At 48.8% G+C, this 22053-nt stretch overlaps 9 protein-coding genes across 9 annotated transcripts; 6 read left to right on the plus strand and 3 right to left on the minus strand.

Annotated features, from left to right (window-relative positions):
• Positions 1–712: 712 nt before the first annotated feature.
• Positions 713–2346, plus strand: N7466_007462 (uncharacterized protein; the record flags this gene model as incomplete). The annotated part of the gene is made up of 2 exons (XM_057166851.1): positions 713–1399; positions 1450–2346. The coding sequence occupies 2 exons, from the start codon at positions 713–715 to the stop codon at positions 2344–2346; spliced, it is 1584 nt and encodes a 527-aa protein (XP_057019892.1).
• A 348-nt stretch (positions 2347–2694) lies between these two features.
• On the minus strand, positions 2695–4730 carry N7466_007463 (MFS transporter; the record flags this gene model as incomplete). Its single annotated transcript, XM_057166852.1, has 8 exons — positions 2695–2709; positions 2767–2844; positions 2911–3005; positions 3069–3377; positions 3452–3601; positions 3667–4101; positions 4154–4231; positions 4304–4730. 8 exons carry the CDS (start codon positions 4728–4730, stop codon positions 2695–2697), a joined length of 1587 nt encoding a protein of 528 aa, XP_057019893.1.
• A 905-nt stretch (positions 4731–5635) lies between these two features.
• On the plus strand, positions 5636–7950 carry N7466_007464 (transcription factor domain-containing protein; the record flags this gene model as incomplete). Its single annotated transcript, XM_057166853.1, has 2 exons — positions 5636–5754; positions 5817–7950. The coding sequence occupies 2 exons, from the start codon at positions 5636–5638 to the stop codon at positions 7948–7950; spliced, it is 2253 nt and encodes a 750-aa protein (XP_057019894.1).
• A 610-nt stretch (positions 7951–8560) lies between these two features.
• N7466_007465 (O-methyltransferase) lies at positions 8561–9320 on the plus strand (the record flags this gene model as incomplete). The annotated part of the gene is made up of 2 exons (XM_057166854.1): positions 8561–9038; positions 9121–9320. The coding sequence occupies 2 exons, from the start codon at positions 8561–8563 to the stop codon at positions 9318–9320; spliced, it is 678 nt and encodes a 225-aa protein (XP_057019895.1).
• A 521-nt stretch (positions 9321–9841) lies between these two features.
• N7466_007466 (uncharacterized protein) lies at positions 9842–12576 on the plus strand (the record flags this gene model as incomplete). The annotated part of the gene is made up of 6 exons (XM_057166855.1): positions 9842–10009; positions 10072–10702; positions 10826–11447; positions 11498–11759; positions 11867–12177; positions 12240–12576. The coding sequence occupies 6 exons, from the start codon at positions 9842–9844 to the stop codon at positions 12574–12576; spliced, it is 2331 nt and encodes a 776-aa protein (XP_057019896.1).
• A 1315-nt stretch (positions 12577–13891) lies between these two features.
• Positions 13892–15937, minus strand: N7466_007467 (PAS-associated C-terminal; the record flags this gene model as incomplete). Its single annotated transcript, XM_057166856.1, has 5 exons — positions 13892–14224; positions 14290–14719; positions 14779–14929; positions 14989–15704; positions 15768–15937. The coding sequence occupies 5 exons, from the start codon at positions 15935–15937 to the stop codon at positions 13892–13894; spliced, it is 1800 nt and encodes a 599-aa protein (XP_057019897.1).
• A 1748-nt stretch (positions 15938–17685) lies between these two features.
• Positions 17686–18492, plus strand: N7466_007468 (oxidoreductase, short chain dehydrogenase/reductase family; the record flags this gene model as incomplete). Its single annotated transcript, XM_057166857.1, has 1 exon — positions 17686–18492. One exon carries the CDS (start codon positions 17686–17688, stop codon positions 18490–18492), a length of 807 nt encoding a protein of 268 aa, XP_057019898.1.
• A 348-nt stretch (positions 18493–18840) lies between these two features.
• On the plus strand, positions 18841–20132 carry N7466_007469 (Saf4/Yju2 family protein; the record flags this gene model as incomplete). Its single annotated transcript, XM_057166858.1, has 3 exons — positions 18841–18853; positions 18916–18925; positions 18995–20132. The coding sequence occupies 3 exons, from the start codon at positions 18841–18843 to the stop codon at positions 20130–20132; spliced, it is 1161 nt and encodes a 386-aa protein (XP_057019899.1).
• Positions 20133–20292: 160 nt separating this feature from the next.
• On the minus strand, positions 20293–21844 carry N7466_007470 (serine/threonine-protein phosphatase 2A activator; the record flags this gene model as incomplete). The annotated part of the gene is made up of 3 exons (XM_057166859.1): positions 20293–20736; positions 20804–21155; positions 21213–21844. 3 exons carry the CDS (start codon positions 21842–21844, stop codon positions 20293–20295), a joined length of 1428 nt encoding a protein of 475 aa, XP_057019900.1.
• Positions 21845–22053: the final 209 nt, after the last annotated feature.

The following is a 22053-nucleotide window of genomic DNA, read 5'->3' on the forward strand; positions in this document are numbered from 1 at the left end:
CATTTGAAGTATGTCTTTTTTTTTTGTGGGCTAGACTCGGGGAATCAATCCACCTACAACATTGAACACATGTCCCTGTTCAATTTACCAAGTCATGGCTTTAATAGATCATATTTATTTTACTGAAAGTCTCGTATTTAACGATCAATTCCCGTAAGTGGCACCGCCGCACGTGACCGTGTCTCGAACGCGTCGCCGCAGAGGGAAAGCCGAAGGCGACAATTTGACTTCCGCTCCAGCAAATCCGGAGAAAAACTCGGTGTTTGGCTCCTGCTGTTCTTCTTCATAATCCCTAAATCCAGATTCATCACATATTCCTAGTCTTGTGCCAATTCCCCCCCCCGAATCTGTCCTTTATTATCTGTGGGAGAGGCTGCCAGTTGACCGTTGTCCACTGCGCGTTCTGGTCGATCGCCACTGGATCGGGCAGATACTCATAATACCCGCATCAACATCACTGCACACACCCGCCCTCGAAGTTATTCAGATCTTGACCGTCTGTTTGGTACATCTCTGGTCGCTTCACGTCGGACATTCCCGGTACTCCGTCTCCATGCGGTGACTCGGCGCAACTTGCTTAGGTATTGCGTGTTTAGATCCCCTCGTGGCCGCGTAATTTCGCAATTGCTGCATGGTCGCGTGTTGGTCGTTTCCGGTTTCCTTGTTGTCTCACTTTACTTGACCGACTCCTCCTACAGTCTGCTGCTCGGCCATGAATGACCTCCACCACGCTCCGTCTAGTCGCGGGGTTCCGCATGTGGAGGCCAGTGCGAACGCCGGGTCTGTGAACACTTCAACGTCACGAGCGCCAGGAGCCCCAACTCGTGCGGAACAAATCCAGGTCCCTCGATCTCCTCAACCGCTATCTCTGCATATAGATGGGTTGGATTCCCGTTTTAATGACAAGTCTAGCGCTTTCCCATCATATGTCGAGTCATCCGAACGCGACAGCGACACGTCTGCCGATGCTCGTCGACCTGAGCCACAATCCGCGAGCACCTTCACGGACTCTTTGTCCAGCATTCCTTCCTCCTCGATGAACGACTACAATCAATCTATCAAAATTGAAAATTCGCAGTCCTCTACCGAAGACGCACAAACCCCCAAAACATACTCGGACTCTCAAGATCAATTTTCGGTCAATGGGAGTGGATCAATAGACGGCTATACTTCAGAAAAAAAGGGCAGCGTTTCTTTGTCCCCGCAGCAGTCTCCGAAGAGTTCCACTTCGCAGTCGACAAACGAAGTGCACTTTGCTCCAGGGCACAAAAGAACAGCCACTGGAGATGTCAAAACCATATCGAGTCTCGCGACGCCCCAGGCGTTCGACCCTCAAGCGGCTGCTCGGCGGCGTTCAAAGAGCACAGGATCATCGGCTCATGGAAGCAGAATTGCACAGGTAAAAATGCCCTCGTGGTCGTGTGCGATTCAATATTAACATGCGTCTAGCTGTCCGTCCATATTCGCACACGTCTCTCATATGCTGCTGCCAAGATAGAAAAGTCCCGACAGTCGCGTGACAATAAAACTCAACTTGCAATCCAAGGCTTGGAAAGTCTCTCATCAGCAAGTCCGCCGACACCAAATGGTGCAACCCAAGGCGCAACTCCAACATCTCATCCACAACCTTCATCATCAACACCTACACCTCGCAACTTCCCCTCTCATAACCGTTCTCAGTCAGCTATTTCCTCTGGAAAACTTCTTCAAGTACCCAAATTAGCGCCTCCTGTCGATATCATATCATCTGCCGGGGATACACGGCGACGCCGACCTAATCCAAATACGGCTACCAAGCCGTTTGATCGCAGTCCTTATACCAGTCATCATCGAAGACACCATTCAGTGCAGGAGCCTTCCCTGACTAAAACTCTGGGATCCCCTCCAATGCTAGAACCAGGGACGCCACATGTCCCCCCCTCTGCACGCATGCCGCTATCTGCGCAGCATGAGGTCTATAGATCTCGCACTCATTCTCAAAGCACAGCGATGGAACAAGATGCAATCGAGACACTTATGTTCATGTCAAGTCCAGAAAATTCTGGATACCGCTCCAGTCCGCGCCCTTTCCAGCCTCTCGCCTCGCAACTCAGTTTAAATGAGTCAATTCACTCGCTCTCGAATGGTGTAGCAAGTGACTATCACAGTCAAAGCTCACTGAGCGAGAAGTCCCATAACGGCCGGAGCTTTGAACTCAGGCCCTCTGGGTTTGGGTTGGAATATCACGCCGGAGATGAAATCGACCGTATCTTGGATCAAATGGAAAGTGACAGTGAGGACGACGGGCGGTATGCATCATACCGTCCCAAACCTCGTGTACAGACTTCTAGGAGGTCTCACGAGTAATCCATATTAACGGTTGCATCGGATCGTCATATTCATCAAGGGAATGGCTTTGCGTGTGGCCTTGCATCGGCCTTGTCGGATCATTTCCATTTGATCCCGGTGTAATTATGGCCCAAGCACATGCATTCATGTTAGCATCTCTCTTAAGAGAATTGCATCCTACATTTACATCCTAACATACGTGACTATGTAGATCTTTGATAGGGCGATGCATCATCATATTTGGGGCGTAAGAAGTCATTCGTATGGATGCATTAATGTTGTGGAACCTGCATGCTGCATGGATCCAATGAGTCATCTAAATTAATCTATTTCTATTATCGGAACTTTTTTTTCAACAATCTATGTTCACTTGTTCAGCTCCTGTGACATTCTAAGTTAGCTCAAGTCCACTACTTCGTTCTCTGGAGGGAAACTTACACTAGCCATCTTGCTACGGGCGCGAATCTTTGGCCCGTAGAAAGCCAATACCCAAGGCACGAGGGTAAGAACAAGTCCCTGCATCCGCCGTATTAGTGACAAGTCCCTAGCAAAAAAAATAAAATAAGAAGAGCTCCAACTCACAATTCCACCCAGAAGACTGGAGGCCTCGGGATATCCAAGGTTCGTAAACATTGCACTTGTAACCAATGGGAAGATACCACCAAGCAGATTTCGGCCTAGGAACCAAGATTAGCTTGAAATTCAAAAACGACCTTGCTAAGTCTGACTTGAAAACTTACAGCATGATTGCGCCGCAATCGCCGAACTAGCGTAGCGATGGTATGTGTCTGCCAAATAATTGAATGTCGCAAGGTAAATCGAAAAAATACCCATACCCGCACAACCGATTGCAATAGTAGGCACGATCCAAGGTACAGACGGGTAGGAAGTCCAGCCGAACCAGAATAGACCGATCGGTAGGAGAATGGATTCAATGCAGACAAAGTATAGCCGGCCTTCGGCGGTTGAGGGCAGCTTTCCGAATTTCGCAGCGATTGATTCGTGGTAAATACTGATAAGTGTAATAATAACGACACCGACACACAGGGCTGCTTTGTGTCAGAAGTTTTCTTTTTTTCCCCCTCTCTTCTTCTCTTTTTTTCGTTGGAATGATTGGACTTACAGGTAAAAACGGCACCGGTTTGCTCAACGGTAAAGTTGTGGTTTGTGCGGAAGACCAAAGGAATCGAGCTAAACTGGAGGTAGAGAGTGGCCCAGCTGAATGATACCCAAAGGGAGAAGAAGAATACCACAGGCTCGGTGAAAAGCATATCTGAAGATGAAGCATACCATATTAGTACAAAGATCAAATGAGAAGGGCGTGATTCGAAAACTCACGGAAAGGACGATAAATTGAGATTTGGACTGCAGTAAGCAATGAAGCGCGCTGTTCATCGCTCTCAACCTTCCATCGAATTCGTCGGATAGTCTGCTTTTCAGGTTGGTCTTCGGAAACCGTGATAACGCCAATATGGCCCGCCTCCTCAAGCTTCTCGTAGTATTTGTTCAGAGCATTGGCCTTGCGGCTCAGAATCACACTACCGCGTGTCTCTTTGAAGAAGAAGTAAATGATGACAACGAAAACACTAGACACAATAGCGTGCGAGTAGTAGATCCAGCGCCAGCTGGTACGCGTGACGATCGCACCAGCAATAATAGGTGCCAGGCCAGTTCCGAACAATGCAGCGCCGGAGAAGAGGGCCATCGGGGTGTTGCGATCATGCGCGTGGAAGATATCACTAATAACACCACCGACCATAGTCGAGAACGTGGCTGCGAATTCGTTAGCTAGGCCTATAATCATGAGCATCAAGCGAGAACGTACAAGCACTACATCCCTGGATGAAACGGGCGACCAGCAACCCGGCGAATGAGTGAGTTCCTCCACATGCAATAAGACAAGCTGGAAAAAAAAATCGTCAGTATCATGGATCTCTCACAGTACATGGCTCATGAGTATAGTAAGAATGCATACCAACAAAAACGACGCCGCTAACAACAAAGATAGGCCGGCGACCATTAATTTCCGAAAATGGGGCAAGGATCATAGGCGCAAGGGCAAACCCAATACAAAAGATCGTAATACTGAGGTTATACACCACAGCACTGATGCCCCATTTCGCAGTCAACTCATCAGATGCCGGACTGACCTCGCCAGCAGAATAACCCGCCAGCGCTGTCACTCCGCAGGCAATCCAAGTCATCATCCATTTTCGCCACTGCGGCCATAGGAATGGCGAAGTATACTTTTCCAAGCTTGGAGCCTCGGGTGGTGCAGATTGGCCCGCAGATGGAGGTAGAGTAATGCATGGTGTAGGGAGCGGGGTCTCTAGCTCAAGGTAGAGATACTCAATCTCATTCGACTCCACTGAGGAGTCGGTACTGGGTTCGCGTCTGTCCATAGTGACTACGGACCCAGATTTGGATAGTGTAGAAGCTTCAAATGCCATGTATACCGTAGGTGATTCGGAGGACATATATCCTTGGCATGAACCTCTTTTACTTTGGGCTGACAGGCTGTAAAATGGGATCAGACCTTGTATAAATAACAAGCGTGGGTCGAAAGACTCATCGTTGAAAAATAAAATTGGGGAAACTGGAACACGGGCTTTCGCCTTCTCCAATTTTACTATCCAAACAAAGCTGTTTGGTGGCTAACTTGCGATTACTTGATTACTCTTATCGTACTTGAGTTGTTCTGCATACTAAATATTCCAACATTGAATCGGTGATGTAGATTTCCAACTAGATTTAGTGCTAGTACTTCGTCCAACACTAACTAGTGGAGTGTCAATCATTATGCAGGGATCCTGCCTTTAGCCGAGCATTTGACAGTTAGTGAACGAACTAAAGTAACAGCGGTTTGACTTTTCTCATTACTAATGGCAAAGTCCCCGCTTTTATGACGATCCCCAATTTGGAGGAATTCGGGGAAATCTCCGAGGCATCATTTGTAATCTACAACACACTTTAGCAAAGAAAAGAAAACAAGAATTAGATTTTGGGGAGCGAGACGTGATCTGAACTCTTGAGCAGATCTCCAGATGCGAGATTCAGTATGCACTAGTAGTATGACACGTATAAGCTTGAAAGTGTATTTGAATGTACTAACCAATTATGTATACGACACCAGTTGGCGGCAGCACATGATGTCGCCGGAGTTGGTCAGCATCTCCCCGGATTCTAATCAAAAACCCCCTCCATTCTGCGCAACATCAGTGGTCACACCATGAAGCCATGGATGGCAAGCCCTATCAGTGTCAGCGATGCTCCAGGGCGTTTGCGCGTCTAGAGCATCTCCAACGTCATGACCGGTCCCGTACGGGTACTTCTCCAATCTGATACCCCATTTGCCACTAACGTCAAGCCAGATACTAAAGAAAAACCGTATGTCTGCGCACAATGCCCGAAAGCCTTTACACGGAAGTACGTTGCATAATTCTATTCAAATATTGCAATGTCATCGTGCATATCTAATTTTGATGTAGAGACTTGCTCGCCCGTCATGAGCGACTCGCCCATCAGGGGGCGAGCCCCGCAAGCCATCAGACAGTTTCACCATCTCCAGCTCGTTCAAGTCTAGATGGCCTGGACGCTTTGGCATCTGTCGTGGCTAATCATGGACACTCGCGCCTTCCGATGCCGGGGCAAAGTGACCAATTTACGGATGGCATGCCTGTACACCGAGGCTCGCTGGTCGGCCCTCAGCTATCTAACTCGGACCATCCCCCAACAAAGCAAACTGGCGCTATGCCTCTGCAGGGATCCGAATTTGGATATCCAATGGGTGCATTTCCGGCAGGGGCTTACGACGACAATGATTTTACCTCTTTCCTAGACAGTGTCCCCTTGCCAAGTCATCCCTTCTCACCGGCTTTTCAGCCACTTCCCTTGTTCCCACCATTACAGTATTCTCCTGTGACTACGGAATTTGAACAAACCTCCGACAGGGGCCCGCCAACAGAGCCAGCCTCCACGCCATCAAGCTCGGTACTACCGCGACATGGTGCGCAACTACCATCTCTTCAGCCTGAGGGGTATCAATCCCCGGCCAACAAGGCAAGGCAGCCTACAGGGTTCTTGCCTGTGACAGCCCAATGTCGAGAAAAAATTCTCCACCTTTTAACAGACTATTCGAATGTAGTTCCAGATCCGTCTTTGCCCTCTCGTCATGCTTTATCCCGGTGCTTAACCGGTTATCTAATGGGATATCACGATCACTATCCAATTGTGCATAAACCTACTCTGCAGGTTGAATCTATGTCTCTTCCACTCTTTCTCTCTATGGCTGCTTTGGGTGCACGGTACTGCCGTGAGCCAGATACCAGTTTGCGACTGTACCAAATCGCCAAACCAGTCACACTGGAACATGTACGACGCACGTTCCAGTCCGGTACGCTGCCTGAACCAGATGCGAACAGTCTTGACATGCTTGAAACGGTTCAGTCTTTGCTCTTCTTAATATCTGTCTCATCATGGTTCTTAAATGATCCACCATACTACGAAGCTTTGTCCATTCGAAGCACCATGGGTGCCCTTGTGCGGAAAGGAGGTCTCAACCGACTGCCCGAGCAGGACGGAAGCTGGACAAGCTGGATTTTCCGCGAGCAAGTCAAGCGAACAAAGTTGATTGTATTCTGCTTTTTTAATATCCACACCATTGTCTTTGATATTCCCCCGGTCATTCTCACGGAAGAAGTTACTCTTGATCTGCCGTGCACCGAGAGAGAATGGCAGGCATCTAGTCCCGAGATGTGGCAATTGGCTCGCAGCCAAAGTCCTGGAGAACCCAAGTTTCAAGATGCACTATCGGCGCTATTCAATCCTCATAGCGACATGGAACAATTCTCGTCCCTAGGCGGATATGTGCTCATCCACGCCTTGCTGCAGGATATATGGCTGCTGACTAAAACGAGCCGTCTTTGCGTTTCACGTTTCAATAACCGCCTCAACTCTTGCATCGCACCAACCTCTGATCTCATTATATTCGACCAAGCTTTGGAAAGATGGTGTCAATTCTGGGAACGTAATCAGGAATCATCAATCGACCCACTCAGTCCCCATGGCCCATTGTCATTCACGTCAGCCGCCTTGCTCCGGTTAGCATATATCCGACTAAGTGCCGACTGTGGATCTACACGGCAACTTCAATCCTGGGACTCCGTTCAAATAGCTAAGAGCCTGAAAGACAATCTTTCCGTGCAGCGTGGCGATCGGCTCACTCGGGCTGCACTGCACTGTGCCCATGCACTTAGCACACCTGTCAAGCTAGGCATTGGGTACGTGGCGCATTCACAGGTCGCGCTATGGTCAAACCAACACGCGCTATGCTCACTCGAATGCGCTGTTGTGCTTGCCAAGTGGCTTGAAGCGGTAACGGGGCCGGATCCAGATCCTGTGCTGACGGAACAAGAGACTCGCTTAAGAGACTTTGTTCTTGAAATGGTCATGGAGGTGCAGCATGGCGTTTCCCGTGAGTGGCTCCTTGCCACTAACAGTAGACTTAGTGCAGCAGTGACCCGCTTGTGGGCGCGCCTTTTCACGGCAGATTACATCTGGGAAATGGTTAATCTGATCGGGAGGTCTTTAAACAGCTATGCAGATTTGTTGGAGAAACCCTAAGAGGTCTTTGATTAATACTATAATTTGATCAGATAATTCAAAAAGCTAAATAAGCTCTAAACTGAGGGCGCTTCCAATGACGGTCAAAAAAGGCGACTTGCTAGCCAGATGTACCTACGAACCGGGCGCTACGCTCTGAGGGTCCGTAATACATGGTAATTTATGGAAGCACCCGGTTAGTCGGTATGCCCTAGCAGAGCGGCTGTGTAGTACCACGTTTAATACCGAAGCCCTAGGGTATCATAACGTATGGGCGGTAACAATGACTCAAAGGGTCCGGACTTCTGGCCGCCAGAACACCCCAACTTCCAAGTGGGTCCTGCAGTGCCGAGACAACAACCGTGCGAGACGGTGCGACATCATACTACTCCGCACAGATCGTTCAGCTTCTGACTCACTGTTTCCATCGGCGGTGCCGGTCTGGAACACGTCTGCAACGTCTGCAACACGTGTGCATTTTTCACGAGTAATATAGCCGCCATATCCACATGTGCAGAGATACCGCTCTGTATCCCAACATTTGAAGGTTGATCGTTATATAACTGATCAAGATTCCTCATCATATCTTCGGGATCAGAACGAACATTGTGGACGTCCAAAGTACCCCATCATGGCGCCCCAACCGCCCCTAGCAGCTTCCCCACGCCTCTTATCTTTTCTGGGGGACCTCCACTCCCAATCACTGAGCCAGGAGTCGAAGATAGAATGGACTTCCCTCCCAGGCCAGACGACCAATGAATTCGACAACATCATGCGCGACAAGTTTATCGCCTTGGACCAAGACAAGGCTGAGCTGATCTATCACCTGCTGCGCAGCACCAATGCAACGACAATTGTCGAAGCTGGAACAAGTTTCGGCGTGAGCACCATCTATCTTGCACTTGCCGCAGCTCAAAACGCTGCCCGTGGAGGAACCTCCACTGCCAAGGTTATCGCCACCGAGAAGGAGGTCTCCAAGGCTGCGGAAGCACAGAAGAACTGGGAGCAAGCTGGCGAAGAGATTCAAGGTGTCATTGATCTCCGTGTTGGCGATCTCCGGGCGACGTTAGGAAAGGATCTTGGGACGGTGGACTTCCTGCTTCTGGATAGTAAGCTTTCTTCTTCACAAAATATTCCATTTGAGTTGCGGGGGTAGAGGTTTGTTGGACGACTTGCTGATTGATCCGTTAGTCTGGACGCCGCTTGCACTGCCAGCATTGAGACTGGTTGAGCCATCCTTCAGGCCAGGTGCAATGATCATTGCAGACAATACCCTGAAGGCGGCGGCTGGGTATGCGGAGCTGTTTGATTATTTGGATGCGCCTGGAAGCCGATATCGAAGGGTCACTATGCCCTATGATGGGGGTTTGGATGTTATTTTGTATCACTGAGTGGTGTAAATTTTGTGCTCAATTTACCAAAGAGGAATACTTTTTTGTTTACTATAACGACCATAGTAACAATTAATGTTTTCATCTCCATCGTTCCGTCACTTCTTCTCTTCTCACCTTTTCTTTGCCCCCTTCCAGCATCGTCTTTCTTCGCTTTTCATCATCTTCACATCTTCGTCTTTCTTGATCTTCCATACTTGCCTTGTTTCTTCATTCGATTCCATCGAATCTCATCCAATTTCATCAAATCCCATCCACGTTCATCCACGTTCATCGAATCCCATCCAATTTCACCCAACTCCATTCAATCTCATCCAATTCCATCCAATCCTGTTCCAATCCTGTTCCAATCCCATTCAATCCCATCCAATCCTATCCAGTCCCATCCCATCCCATCCAGTCCCATCCAGTCTCATCCAGTCTCATCCAGTCTCATCCAGTCTCATCCAGTCTCATCCAGTCTCATCCAGTCTCATCCAGTCTCATCCAGTCTCATCCAGTCTCATCTAATTGAACTCACCATGTCTTCCGAATTCGTGACTCTGGTTGTCGGAGACAAAATGTTTCCCTATGGCACCTATGATAACCTTCCTGTGCCCAAGTTACTTCGCTGTGCTAACTGGAGCCCTGCAACTGATTACTGCAAGGGAGACGTGACCACGACTTGTCCAAAGTGCTTGCTTCCTGGGGTAAGTCCATTCGAATGAGGTTGGTTATTCCACTGTGTCGTTTGCTGATCTTCCTGCAATAGTATTGTACCATGAAGTGCATGCTAGCAGATTCTGCTCGTCACCGTGTCCAATGCCAGTCAGACCTGGGCAAGGAGACGTGGAGAGCAACTTATCCGGGTTACGACCATTCTACTTCTGATGCTGCCCCTATCTCTGGCAGTAATTCCGATCCTGCTGTTTTTGGCCCTGGCGATACTCCGAAATCTCCTCCTCCTTCTAGCAGTTCTTCTGATACTGAGACCACGTCTGGCAATATTTCTGATGCTCCTGTTTTTGGCCCTGGCGATACTCCAAAATCTCCTCCTCCTTCTAGCAGTTCTTCTGATACTGACACCACATCTGGCAATATTTCTGATGGTGATGTTCCTACCGCTGGCGGTGCTTCTGATGCTGCCGCTACGTCTGGCCGCAATGCTGATCCTGCTGTTCTTGCCGCTGGCAGTACTCCAAGTTCTCCTCCTCCTGCTAACAGTGCTTCTGATGCTACCCCTGCGTCTGGCAGTACTTCTGGTGCTGTCCCTATGCCTCGCAGCGAAAAAGGAAAATTCGTCACGAGACGTCTTTGGGGCCGTACTCCTGCGGTCGACATGCTCAATCTCAAAATGAATGAGGGATCAGACTTCCAAGGAGATCTACATCTTCTCCTCGAAGGTAAGTGACACCCTAGATACCCTAAACACCCTAAACACCCCACTGCACAATCAGATTCTTATCTGTGTATGTGATGGTCTGGCCATTTTACTAATTCTTTCTTTGTGTCCGTCTTCCACATAGACTCAGCAGACCTTGCAAGTGTCTTCCTGACAATCTCCGAGCTCCCCAAGACCTACACCGGCTCTATCGAATTTACAATCAACAACCGTGGAGATGAGATTGTTTTCCGCAATATCATCATGCTTCTCCTTGCCTTTGGGGTCCGGAAGGATGAGGGTACCGTTTTGAATAAGCTTATGGATCTTCACGCCGTCATCGACTGCATGATTCATATCTGGTACTCGCCTTTCCTAATGAAGAGCCATATTGATATTCTTCAAAATTTCATCAAGCCCTTGTTTGACAAAGTCAAGGCCAAACTCCGGATAATCCGCACCAATCGTCCAAACGTGACAACCATGGTCCACGTATGGAACTTGAAATCGACTTCAATCCAAGCCACTCTCAGCATAGAGAAATGGAACAAGCTCTTTACCTTTATCGAGACGCCGGCTGGCTTGACATTCGAAAAAGCCCAACATCATTTCGCCAATCCTATGAAGTGTGTCGTTACGGAACATGTTCGCAATCATCGTTTCTGCCGTATGCCACCTACTTGTCGACTCGCCCTTGCGAAGTACTATGAAGATGGAATGATGCTTTCGTTCGGATGTCCGCGCCAGCTATTCACAGAGCCCAATCCGTGAGTTGACAATCGACCCAAATTGATACCATCCTGCTGACCCTATCTAGTACATTTTGGCATGATGCCGATGCCCCCTTTCAACGAGGTGATGGCGATCCCCTCGATGGGTGGAACCCAACTGAAGTGTTCAACATATGGTCTGGGCCAGCAATCAACGACATCTACGGCAAGCTCTGGATTTATCTCGGCAGCGTTCTTGTTCGCTTTTTTAATCGCGTCAAGGATCTGAATGTCACTTTCAAGGTTCTGAATTCTCGATTTGAAGCTCTGCCTTGGGCTTTGGGGGACACTAAGTTTGACAGAATCGATGTGAGTGGTTTTTTTTTACCGTCCAACGTCGACAACCCCTGCGGCGTCACTCACGCTGGCCACTCAAACTTTGAAGTCCAGGACACTAATTAATTCTATTTTCATAGACCTCAAACATCATAGACCGTGGGCGTCGTGGTGCGCAGGCAACGCTCGGCACCTTGTCCGGCCTTCTCCAGCCTCGCAACAAGAACGTCCATGCAGTGCTGATGACTCGATTCGAGAACGCTGTTTCTGCGTCTCTCACGCCAAACAACACCAAGCTCATCAGACCCCCAAAGTCGTCCGCGAACTACAACAAGCTTCAGAGCTTCTTCGAGGGCGACTTCAGCAAGGCAATCCGCTTTGGCGATCCTGAAACAATCAAGATCCTGGTAACTCAGCGTCTTGTCTGTTACTACGACGCCATCTGGGAGCGGTAAGTACAAAGAAGAAGCGTCTTGCATAATTTGATCCGTTCGTTCCCGCTAATTATAACAGGTATGCCAGGGAAGAGTCCCTTGCGCAAATCGGGCACGAGTGCGAGCTTCAGCCAAAGAAGAAGCACACCATCATCGGCGAATGGCCCAACGCAATGAAGCTGCCTCTTGGTCGTTCAGAGACCGAGAAAAATCTGGCTGGAATTGAATTCCACCAGCTTGTTGCCGCAGGCCTTTCGCCGATGATGCGATGTGTGGAGTGGCAGAAGGACGAGAACAAGTGGGACCCGCTCGCCATGTGGGTCTTGAATTCGGTCCTCCCTTGCCCACGTTGTGGCTCAATCGAGCATCTGACCTGGGAGTGCTGCTTGCGCCGTGGACGTAGACGGCGAAGTTAACTGGCCCTTAAAAAGGCACAGGCAGGGGGGTGTGGGGGGCGTGGGGAGCAGGGAGGGGAGCAGGGGAAGGGGAAGGTCAGGCTCGCCGCACAAGTGATCAGAGATCCTGTGCCTCAAATATATTTTAGTTTTGTATCAGTATTTTTGTATTTTTAGCCCAATTCTTCTTCACTTTTTGAGAAGATATTTATTTATTAGCGCTCAATCTATTATCATTCTATCATTACAATTACTGGCTTGTCTTGTATTGAGTCCTCGACATGAAATTTTGTTGGTTTTGTTTTGGTTTACTGGTGCCTTTCTTTCACATACCACCTGTCTCATTGTGAGTTCTTGTAGTTCCTCTCGGGCTTCACGTAAAAATAGAACATTGAAAACGACGCAAATGGGTGGCCAGCACTTGAGGCTGGCGATTTGCAAGCTCTTAGGGATGGTCGATCATGTCTTCCACATGCAAGATGCTTATTTACTTAACATCTATTCAAATGTTTTCGTGCGGTTCCTCACTATAAGAGTCACCTCCCTTCTGTCGAATTTGAACTTTGAGTTTTACATATAGGAGATGTCAATTGAGCAGCGCGTAAGTCTATTTCTTTCAGACAAATAGATCCTACACCTTACGCTTCCTGCCACATGTGCAAGATTCGAAACACTTGAAGGATTTTGAAGTGATCTTTACTACATATACGGGGACAACTGCGTACATAAAAGGTACAAAGAGTTTCAAATGTTGCCAATGCGAATTTGCAAAAAATATTACTAAACAAGGATATGCGAATCGGAATACTAACGATGTGTAAGTTTGAAAGGTGAGATATAAAGGTAAGATGTGTAAGGTTGAAGGGGAAGACGCGAAATTACAGGATGAGGTGGGAAGAGGTGAGGTTTGAAGGGTAGGTAGGGTGTAAAGGTAAGACGTGTAAGGTTGAAGGGGAACGCGCGAAATTAAAGGATGAGGTGGGGAGGGTGGGGTGTGAAGGGTAGGGTATGAAGGTGAGATGTGTAAGGTGGAAGGGGAACGCGTGAAATTAAAGGATGAGGTAGAAAGGGATGGGGTGTGAAGGGTGGGTGTGATTCCGTGTGAAGGTTGGATATGCAAGTTTGAAAGGTTAGATGTGAATTGACTAGTTGACTAGTATGGTAAGAATTTCTATCCAGGATCCGCATAGATTCCGTAATGATTCGTTTTTTTGGATTGCAGAAAAGTAATATGATATGATAGTATACAGATAATAAAAGGCGCCGTTCGAAATGCATCCCGCCAGAGGCCCCGTTATATACAAAAAAAAATAGCCCTGGAGACATTCAAGACCTTTTACTGGCTCATAGGCCAGTTCCCCTTCCACCGCACAAAGTGCTCCTCCTCATCGTCCATAACCACAATCATCCACACGCCAACGCCACCATTGTTCGCTAACAAAGGCGTACAGTGAATCCAGCGGTGACGCCCATTCTCACTAAATCGAGTTACCCACTTGATCCGGGCTGTGACACTGCGGCCCTCCATCATAGCCTGCACAATACTATCCCTCTTTTCACCAGTATCTCCAATTCGTGAAAGGAATGATGATTGAAGCATGCCAGGGATCTGTAGAGAAGGAGAGGTAAAGAGGACACGGAGTGATGGGTATGGTCGGACGAGGAGATACTATTGATTTTGTCAGTACTTTATTCCGATCGATAATCGCCCCTGAATGGAAAGTGAAAACATACATGTTTATAAACACCGGTCAGAGATCCATTGGGGCCGGCTGATGGAGCGGGCTGCGGAACCTCGCTCAGGCGTTTCTCTGCTTCGTAGTCGGGGCTACCGGGTATGAACAGGCGACTATTTGTCGGGTTGACCTTTTCGTCGATGGGTTGGAACAAATTGCCACCGTATGCATGGACGTTTTGTAATTCACGGGGGCTGAATAATTCGCCCAGTTCCTGGAACTCGGATTTTGGCTGTTGGGGTTCTTCTTCGCCGGCTTCTTTCCTTTCCTTTTCTGCAGTGAGGCTTTGTAACGACTCCATCTGCGCGCCCTCCATAGCCAGTCCTGACACATCGACTTGAGCACCAATGACGTATCGGACTTTACCTTGGCTGTCGCAGAGAGGAGCGGTTTGAAGAAGGTTCATAAAGGGGGAGCCGTCGCGGCGGCTGTTTCCCATAGTTAGCGTTGTATCTTGAATGGACGCGATTGCTAGTGGGGGGCTCACTAGTTGAGGAAAAGCTCGGAGTGGTGGCGACCAGCCTGGAGTGCTTCTCTGATACGGCGGACACTGTTAGGATTGGTTTTGGGGCCTTGCAAAAAGCGACAGTTTCGTCCTAGTACATAGTCCATGCCATATTGTGTGGTTCGGTGGAACTCTAACAGAAATGTTAGTGTGTGTCTTGTAAGACCTAACATTCTATGCACCAAATCTTACCTCCAGAAGCAAAGATAATCGGGTTATCGGGCCGTGACGGATCTGTCAAACAAAATACCTCGGCCAGCGCATCGGAAGTTCCTTGGAACTTTTCGGGCAGAGTTCCTCGAACGCGCTCTTCAACAACCTTACTTGTAATATTGATGCAAGTAGATGTAATGAAAGCCGGCAATTCCTCTGCAGTAAGGGCATTCAGCCCATCTTGCACGCGAGCTTCAAGTGCTGGGTTTATACTAAGATCCACAGGCTCCTTTGCCTCCTCCACTCCACCTGGAGGAAGAAGGACCGAAAGCCTGATCAAGGAATTGGCATATTCCAGCGCTTTCAAAGCTTTACAGGCATTGAGATAATATGTGAGGACGGGAATTGACTTCGGTCGCTCCTTAAGCAAAAATTCTCGAAACTTGGCGAGATGGCGCGGGTTTTTGAGAATGACTAGCATATGTTCTGACGAAAACATAGTATCCGCTTGGCGCTCAAGCGTGTGCATAGGATCCCCATCACCCTCGTATGGGGCAACCAAATCGAAGGAACAGTCTTCGTCATCTTCATCGACTGGATGAAATTCCTCGGCACCATCGTTCGGGTTGGTCGCTTGTAAGAGAGGCAGGTCTTTTGATTGATTGACATCGTTGACAGTAAAATTGCGACGAAGTGCTTTTATTGAAGGCTGTGAGCGGAGATCGCTGGAAATTGAATCGGCGGGTGGAGTGGGACTGTTTCGGTCAGGTCAGCGCATTTCGCGCGAAATATTTCCGCAATAACTGTCGCGTTCTCACCATTGTTCGTGCATTAACTCGCCATTTGTTAAATTGGTGCTCTCCGGGTTGCTGCCTCTGTATTGCGACTCGGGGTAATCTGGAGAACAGTCATCGAGGACAATTGTGGGTGAGGTGAGCACCGATGCGGGCTTGTGTGGTCGGTCATCGGGAATATCAGGAATCTCCATAACGATAGGCAATGTTTTTAAGGGATTGATCGATCTGGCGGAGCTGCACCTGAGGGCAAGCCACCCTACTTAAGAGAACAGCATAGAGACCGACCATGGCTAGATCGTGGGCCTCCAGGCCAGGATCAGAATGGTTTATTGAACCCAATCCACGGTTCTCATCGAGCCTGGCGAATCGATTGTATTTGGTACGGCACAGCTGCTGGCGATCTACAAGATCGCAATTTTCCCAAGTTGAGCGATGGGTTCGATCGATCGGGCGATCGTCAGGTCCACGAGGTGGTGCGGTATGGAATCAGACAATTGGATGAGCTATGATGCAATTCTCCAAGGCACCGCGGCCTAAGTGGGTCCTGCCCAGGCTTTTTCGGGCATTTGAGAATCGACATCATAGGTACGGAGATACGTAGCCATGCAAAAAATGGTAGATCGGCAGTGGATCAATTCAAAAGGAAAAAAAAATTCCCAAAAATAAAGTGTTGTGTTACGTCAGTTCGCAGATTAGCAATATCCCCACACGCTTGTCCCTTCAACCTTGTCAGTAAACACACGTGAGTCTGTTTGTTGCTTCGCCGTATATCTCCCTCGGCTCTCAGGTGAACAAAGATAGGGAGTTTGAAGACTTGAAAATGATTGGAATGAGATATCCTGCATAGGGTTTCTCATTGGCCGATGCATTGCATTTCCAGATACCGATCTGGAATCTTGGATCGGTTGATAATCAACAGTGTACACAGCAAGCTAGATGCAAGGCGCATGTGATTTATTTGTCGCCAACTTGATGAGTCTCAAACGCCAAAATAAGTACTGCATCTTTTTCTTCTTCCAAACATTGAATATTTGGGTTATCATGAACCGATCATGTTGAATAAAACTGAACTCGATCACTGCAACATGACTCTCTGGCCGCGTGATGCAAAGGGGTACGTGCTCTAATCAATATTAGGTACTAAAAGTATAGACCATCTGCGTGAGCAAGAATTGTGCAAGCTGATTGATATTTGCACTTACTTATTTCAATCATGGAGCGCTGCAACGACGTGTCTCTGACTATTGATCCTGACATGTGTTGAGTTCCTTGACTAGGTAGATCTTCCAGATCGAAGACCTACTTACCCATGGGGACTTCGTGTTTCGAGTATATGTTTGTTTGAATCTGATGAATGGTCGACTTATGTTGCAGGAGCCATTTATGTGTCTTGTGAGCACTGGTCCTTTACTACCATCGTCAGAGAATTTCTTGTGAAAATCATGTCCTGTGGCGGTGGCATCAGTCTCGCTTGGACTTCGGAGACTCTTATCTAGAAAGTCCGAATGACTAGCCAGAAGTTCAAAGTGTGAAGCAACTTTCAGGAGGGTGACTGATCAGTGGTGTGCATGGATTCTGTCTAAAGTTTGAATTAGCATTGAAGTGGAAAGGCCATTTAACACTCGGAACATCGATTGGACCGATAGATGAAAGAGGTTGGAATTTCTCAGTTCATGATTCATCATATCTAGTAGGTATGTCGGAGTTTAGTGAAATGATATCGGAATTCGGGTCAATTCATGATTCCAAAGTTGACATTTGTCAGAATCGGAGTTAAGCGTGCCTAGTGGCTCTTAAGACCACTACATTTTGTAAACTCCGCGATAAATCCATCGTGTTACTAATATGATCTTGCTGATACTTAAGAAAACCAGATTTCTTAATCTACAGACAATTCATCAGACAAACAAATCAATTTTCAAACTTGCAGCGGAACATCATGTCTACATCGAGCCTCAAGTATACCTCCAAGCTCGCCAACCAACGGGTCCTGATCCTTGGTGGCAGCTCAGGAATTGGCTTCGCCGTTGCAGAAGCTTCCATTGAGTATGGTGCCCAGGTCATTCTCTCAAGCTCCAGCCAAAGCAAACTCGATAATGCCGTCGCCCGCTTGCAAGCAGCCTATCCCACCCAGACCTCAACAAACCCTCTCAAGACCCACGTCTGCGACCTCTCCGACGCTGCCAATCTCGATGCAAACATCGAGAGCCTCTTGCAGGCTGCTACGAATAATGGCACACACAAACTCAATCACGTCGTTACCACAGCAGGAGATGCGCTCAAGATCCCTGCTCTCAAAGAGATCGACGCCCAAAAAATCTATAGTGGTATGAACGTACGCCTCGTTGCTCCGGCCGTGATGGTCAAGTATCTTCCCAAATACATGGATTCGTCGCCTTCAAACTCTTTCACTTTGACTAGTGGTGTGCGAAGCCGCAAGCCTGCGAAGGGTTGGTCTATCATGACCGCTGTTGCCTCAGGAATTGAGGGACTTGCACGTGGATTGGCCCTCGAGCTAGCTCCTGTGCGAGTCAATACTGTTTCACCTGGTGCTGTGAATACGGAAATCTTTTCGTTTGTCCCGAAGGAGGCGTTGGATGGTGTGCTGCAAAATTTTAGGGATCAGTCGACTACTGGAACCGTGGGGAGACCTGAGGATTTGGCGGAGAGCTATATCTACGCGATGCGGGATCAGTTTGTGACAGGATCGATTATTGAGTCGAACGGTGGAATTTTGTTGAAGTAGTCGAAATGTGTATTCATTTTTGTAGCAGTCAAATAGGCATTATTTGAAGAGATGAAAGACATCTGGAAAGATAAACATTGAAGACACATGTGCAGTATTGTGTAAGTGGGAAAGTTCTTACATTTAAATGTTATTATACTTACTAGTAGAAGGCTTCGGCGTTAACCTGCTTATCGCCGGCTTCGCAAGTCCAAGCTTCGCGCGGGCGCAAAAAAGAACCATCCGTTCGACACACCCCACAGCTACTACCCTGAGAGGTTCGACGCCCCGCCTTTTTTTCGATATTCAGCTTTCAAAATATCGTCTGTGTTTGGATAGTCTAAGACTATCGCCTGCGTGCGACTCAAGATGCAGGGCTTTAGTAAGTCGCACTTCCTACGCTACCGCCTCGGCGCCTCAGACATCGCTAACAAGTGAATTTAGATATGGGACGGTATGTCGTGAAAACCAGGCCCCCCGCACCGACTTTACGTCTACTCACAGCTACTAACATATTCACCAGGTATGTCCCACCGGATCAAGAAGGCCTGACCACCGGAAACAAGCTCGCCGGCAAACATCCCCTCGGCGCACGCGCACGCCACCTCAACACCACTGGCGCACTTATTGTACGTTTTGAAATGCCCTTCGCGACATGGTGCACAAACTGCAAACCTCACGAGACTATCATCGGTCAAGGCGTGCGCTTCAACGCTGAGAAGAAGAAAATTGGAAACTACTACTCCACTCCGATCTACAGCTTTCGCATGAAACACATTCCATGCGGAGGATGGATTGAAATTCGAACGGACCCGCAGAATACCGCATATGTTGTTCACGAAGGTGGACGGAAACGGGATACTGGTGATGATAAACCGCTACAGCCTGGCGAGATCGCCATTCGAGCTCCGGGCTTGGAGCCAGATCCCGCGGAGAAGGACCCGTTTTCCAAGATCGAGGGAAAGATGGAGGATAAGCGCAAGGCCAATACAGAGGCGAGTCGGATTCTGGAGTTGCAGGAGAGACAGAATCGTGATTGGGAAGATCCATACATGTTGTCGCAAAAACTAAGGCGCACGTTCCGAGCCGAGAGGAAAGGACTCGAGAAGCTGGAGTCGAATCGCGAGGCTTTGCAAGATAAAATGAGCCTGGGATTTGATGTTGTTGATGAAACGGAAGAAGATCGTCAACGAGCTGGCATGGTGGACTTTGGCGATGATCAGGCTGCTGCTGGAATCGAAGCTACCCGCGCAAATCGCAGACGTCCTATGTTTGAGCAACTGACGTCCAGTGATACGGCGAAGTCTACCAAAAATAATAAGGGGAAAAGCAAGGGAAGTCTAACCCGAACCAAAACTGCTGAGCTTGCTAAGCGTAAAGCTTCGTTACGCGAAGAGCTGGCTGGGAATACACGTGCAGTTATCGACCCGTTCTTGAAGGACGCTAGTGATGATCCAAGCTCTTGGAGAACGTCTCGGAAGCGGAAAAAGCCCGCCTCGTTGATTCCTGGCCACCGTGAAGGGACCGAGCCTAGTGATACGACCGACTCATCAACAAAGCATACTTCAACCCCCACGCCGCCAAGCTTGCCAGAAAATGCTCCCAAGAAACCATCTGTGCTTCCAAAAGCATTGTTGGCTTATGGGTCTGACTCGGACTAGGAAGACCTTGAGCTGTGGAACTACTTTTTGTATATTTTATACCCCAGCGAGCGAATGATTTTTTTTTCACATATGAAGAAACAGTCATGAATTTCAATACCAATTCACTTGATGGATATTCAAGGTTTGTGCTATGTTACGACGGGTATCATTCTGCAATTTATTTAGCCCACGGTGCCTTTGTAGGCCCGTCAGCCCCTGGCGGTGGAGGAGCTTGTGAGTTTGCCCAGGGGGCTCTGGTGGGGGCCATGGGGCCTGGAGGTAACCGAGACGTATCGGGAAGAGCTGTGGTTGAAGCTGGCGGCACGTCCCTTCGTGCAGCTGCCCAGGGCGCTGCTGTGGACCCCATGGGAGGCACGCGAGATCCGGCCGCTCCGGTTGCCCACGGCGCCCTTGTACCTGCGTCCACATTCGGCCGAGGTGTATCCGATAGGCCTCCATTTGGCACAACGGGTCGCGCTTGCGGACCAGAGGTTGAGTGGATGGTTGTCGGGGGTGCGACTGCGTTAGGGTCACGCGCCCAACTAAATAGGGAACCAAAGGGGAAGTGTTGCACAACAGGGAACTTGGATAGAACCTCGGCGTTATACATTTTCACCATGCCCTATTATGTAGTCTGTTAGCTCCAGTGCATGGGCAGCACATTGGCATATCAAAAAGGGTTCGCTCACCTTATTGATCTTGCCCCATCCGGCCGTAATACCGGAGATGTCATACAGCATAGGGCTGTGTTCCCAGAACGGTCCCCTTTTCACATCATAGATAAATCCAACTGCTGAGAAATATAGATTGGTTCTCCTTTCCCTCTCCACGCTATTGAGTTTGGCGACTCCACCGGGAGCGGGTGCATCAGGCAATGACCCTTCTTCCGGGGTGAGGTCCGTTTCGTTGATGGCTGGGGCGAGTTGAGCGGAACCTAGGATGTATGGAATGAAGGAGTGGTCGTCAAGTCCCCATACACCATGCGACCCGGCTGGTTCAAGGGTGTATGTTTTGATCAATCTCCGTACAAGTTCAAGATACCTATAGACAATGTTAGATGGATCCGCGAAGCTATAGCCGAGCATGATTTGTGCTCACGGTTCAATGACTCCGAGAACAATGGCTCTCTCTTCAACACCGGGATCAGATGTTGGAAATCCATTAAGTTTCCAGATAGCAGCCAGAAATGCCAAGAAGCTTAACTCGTGTCCAGTTCCGTAGTCTAACCGTTGCCCACTCCCCCAGCTCCCGAGAAAGTATGCCTTCAGTTCCGCCTCCGCTGTAGGTCCCGCCGGGTCCGCTGAAGGCATGTCCAGAAGATCCGCGGGCAAGCACTCCCTCAACATACCAGAGGCGCGCTCAGCCAAAACTTCATGCCATTTCCGGAAACTGATATTTCCAAATCTGCGTGGCCCAGTGTCTGGCGGGACCTCCTGTATGAGATCCTCGAGCTTAGAAAGTAGTCCCTGGAGCTTGCGAATGGGCGCGGAGAATTGTACATCCTCTGTACCCAAAGGCCATGCTTGCGATTCTCCGTCCGCAAGTTTTGTGGGAAATATTGAGCGGTTCAGTTGTAAAACGAAGGTCATGATATCCGTGTATGCTTTTGAAACGAGGAAGGCCGAAACATCGTGCGATTCGTTGATCTTCTTGCAAGGTGTGATAAAGTTATGCGGTTCGGAGGGATCCAATTTAGCTAGAAAGCGAACAGACCGGCCGGCCGATTCCATTTTGATTTTTGATGGGTGAATGCAGGCGGTTGAGCTTGGAAGGAAGATGCTCGAAGCGGGATGGAGGGGAAAGCAAGAATGACGCGGAGCGGGATCCACCCGAGCTTCCTATCGATCTTAGCTTTACGCGACCACTACCACCCAGATCAATCGGAAGCCTGCCACCCCTCCCCCTCGCGTCCCCGGGCTTCGCAGCTCGCGTGATTTTG

The sequence above is a fragment of the Penicillium verhagenii genome (assembly GCF_028828195.1).
Source record: "Penicillium verhagenii strain IBT 33310 chromosome Unknown utg000007l_segment0_segment0, whole genome shotgun sequence".
NCBI classification, from domain to species: Eukaryota; Fungi; Ascomycota; class Eurotiomycetes; order Eurotiales; family Aspergillaceae; genus Penicillium; species Penicillium verhagenii.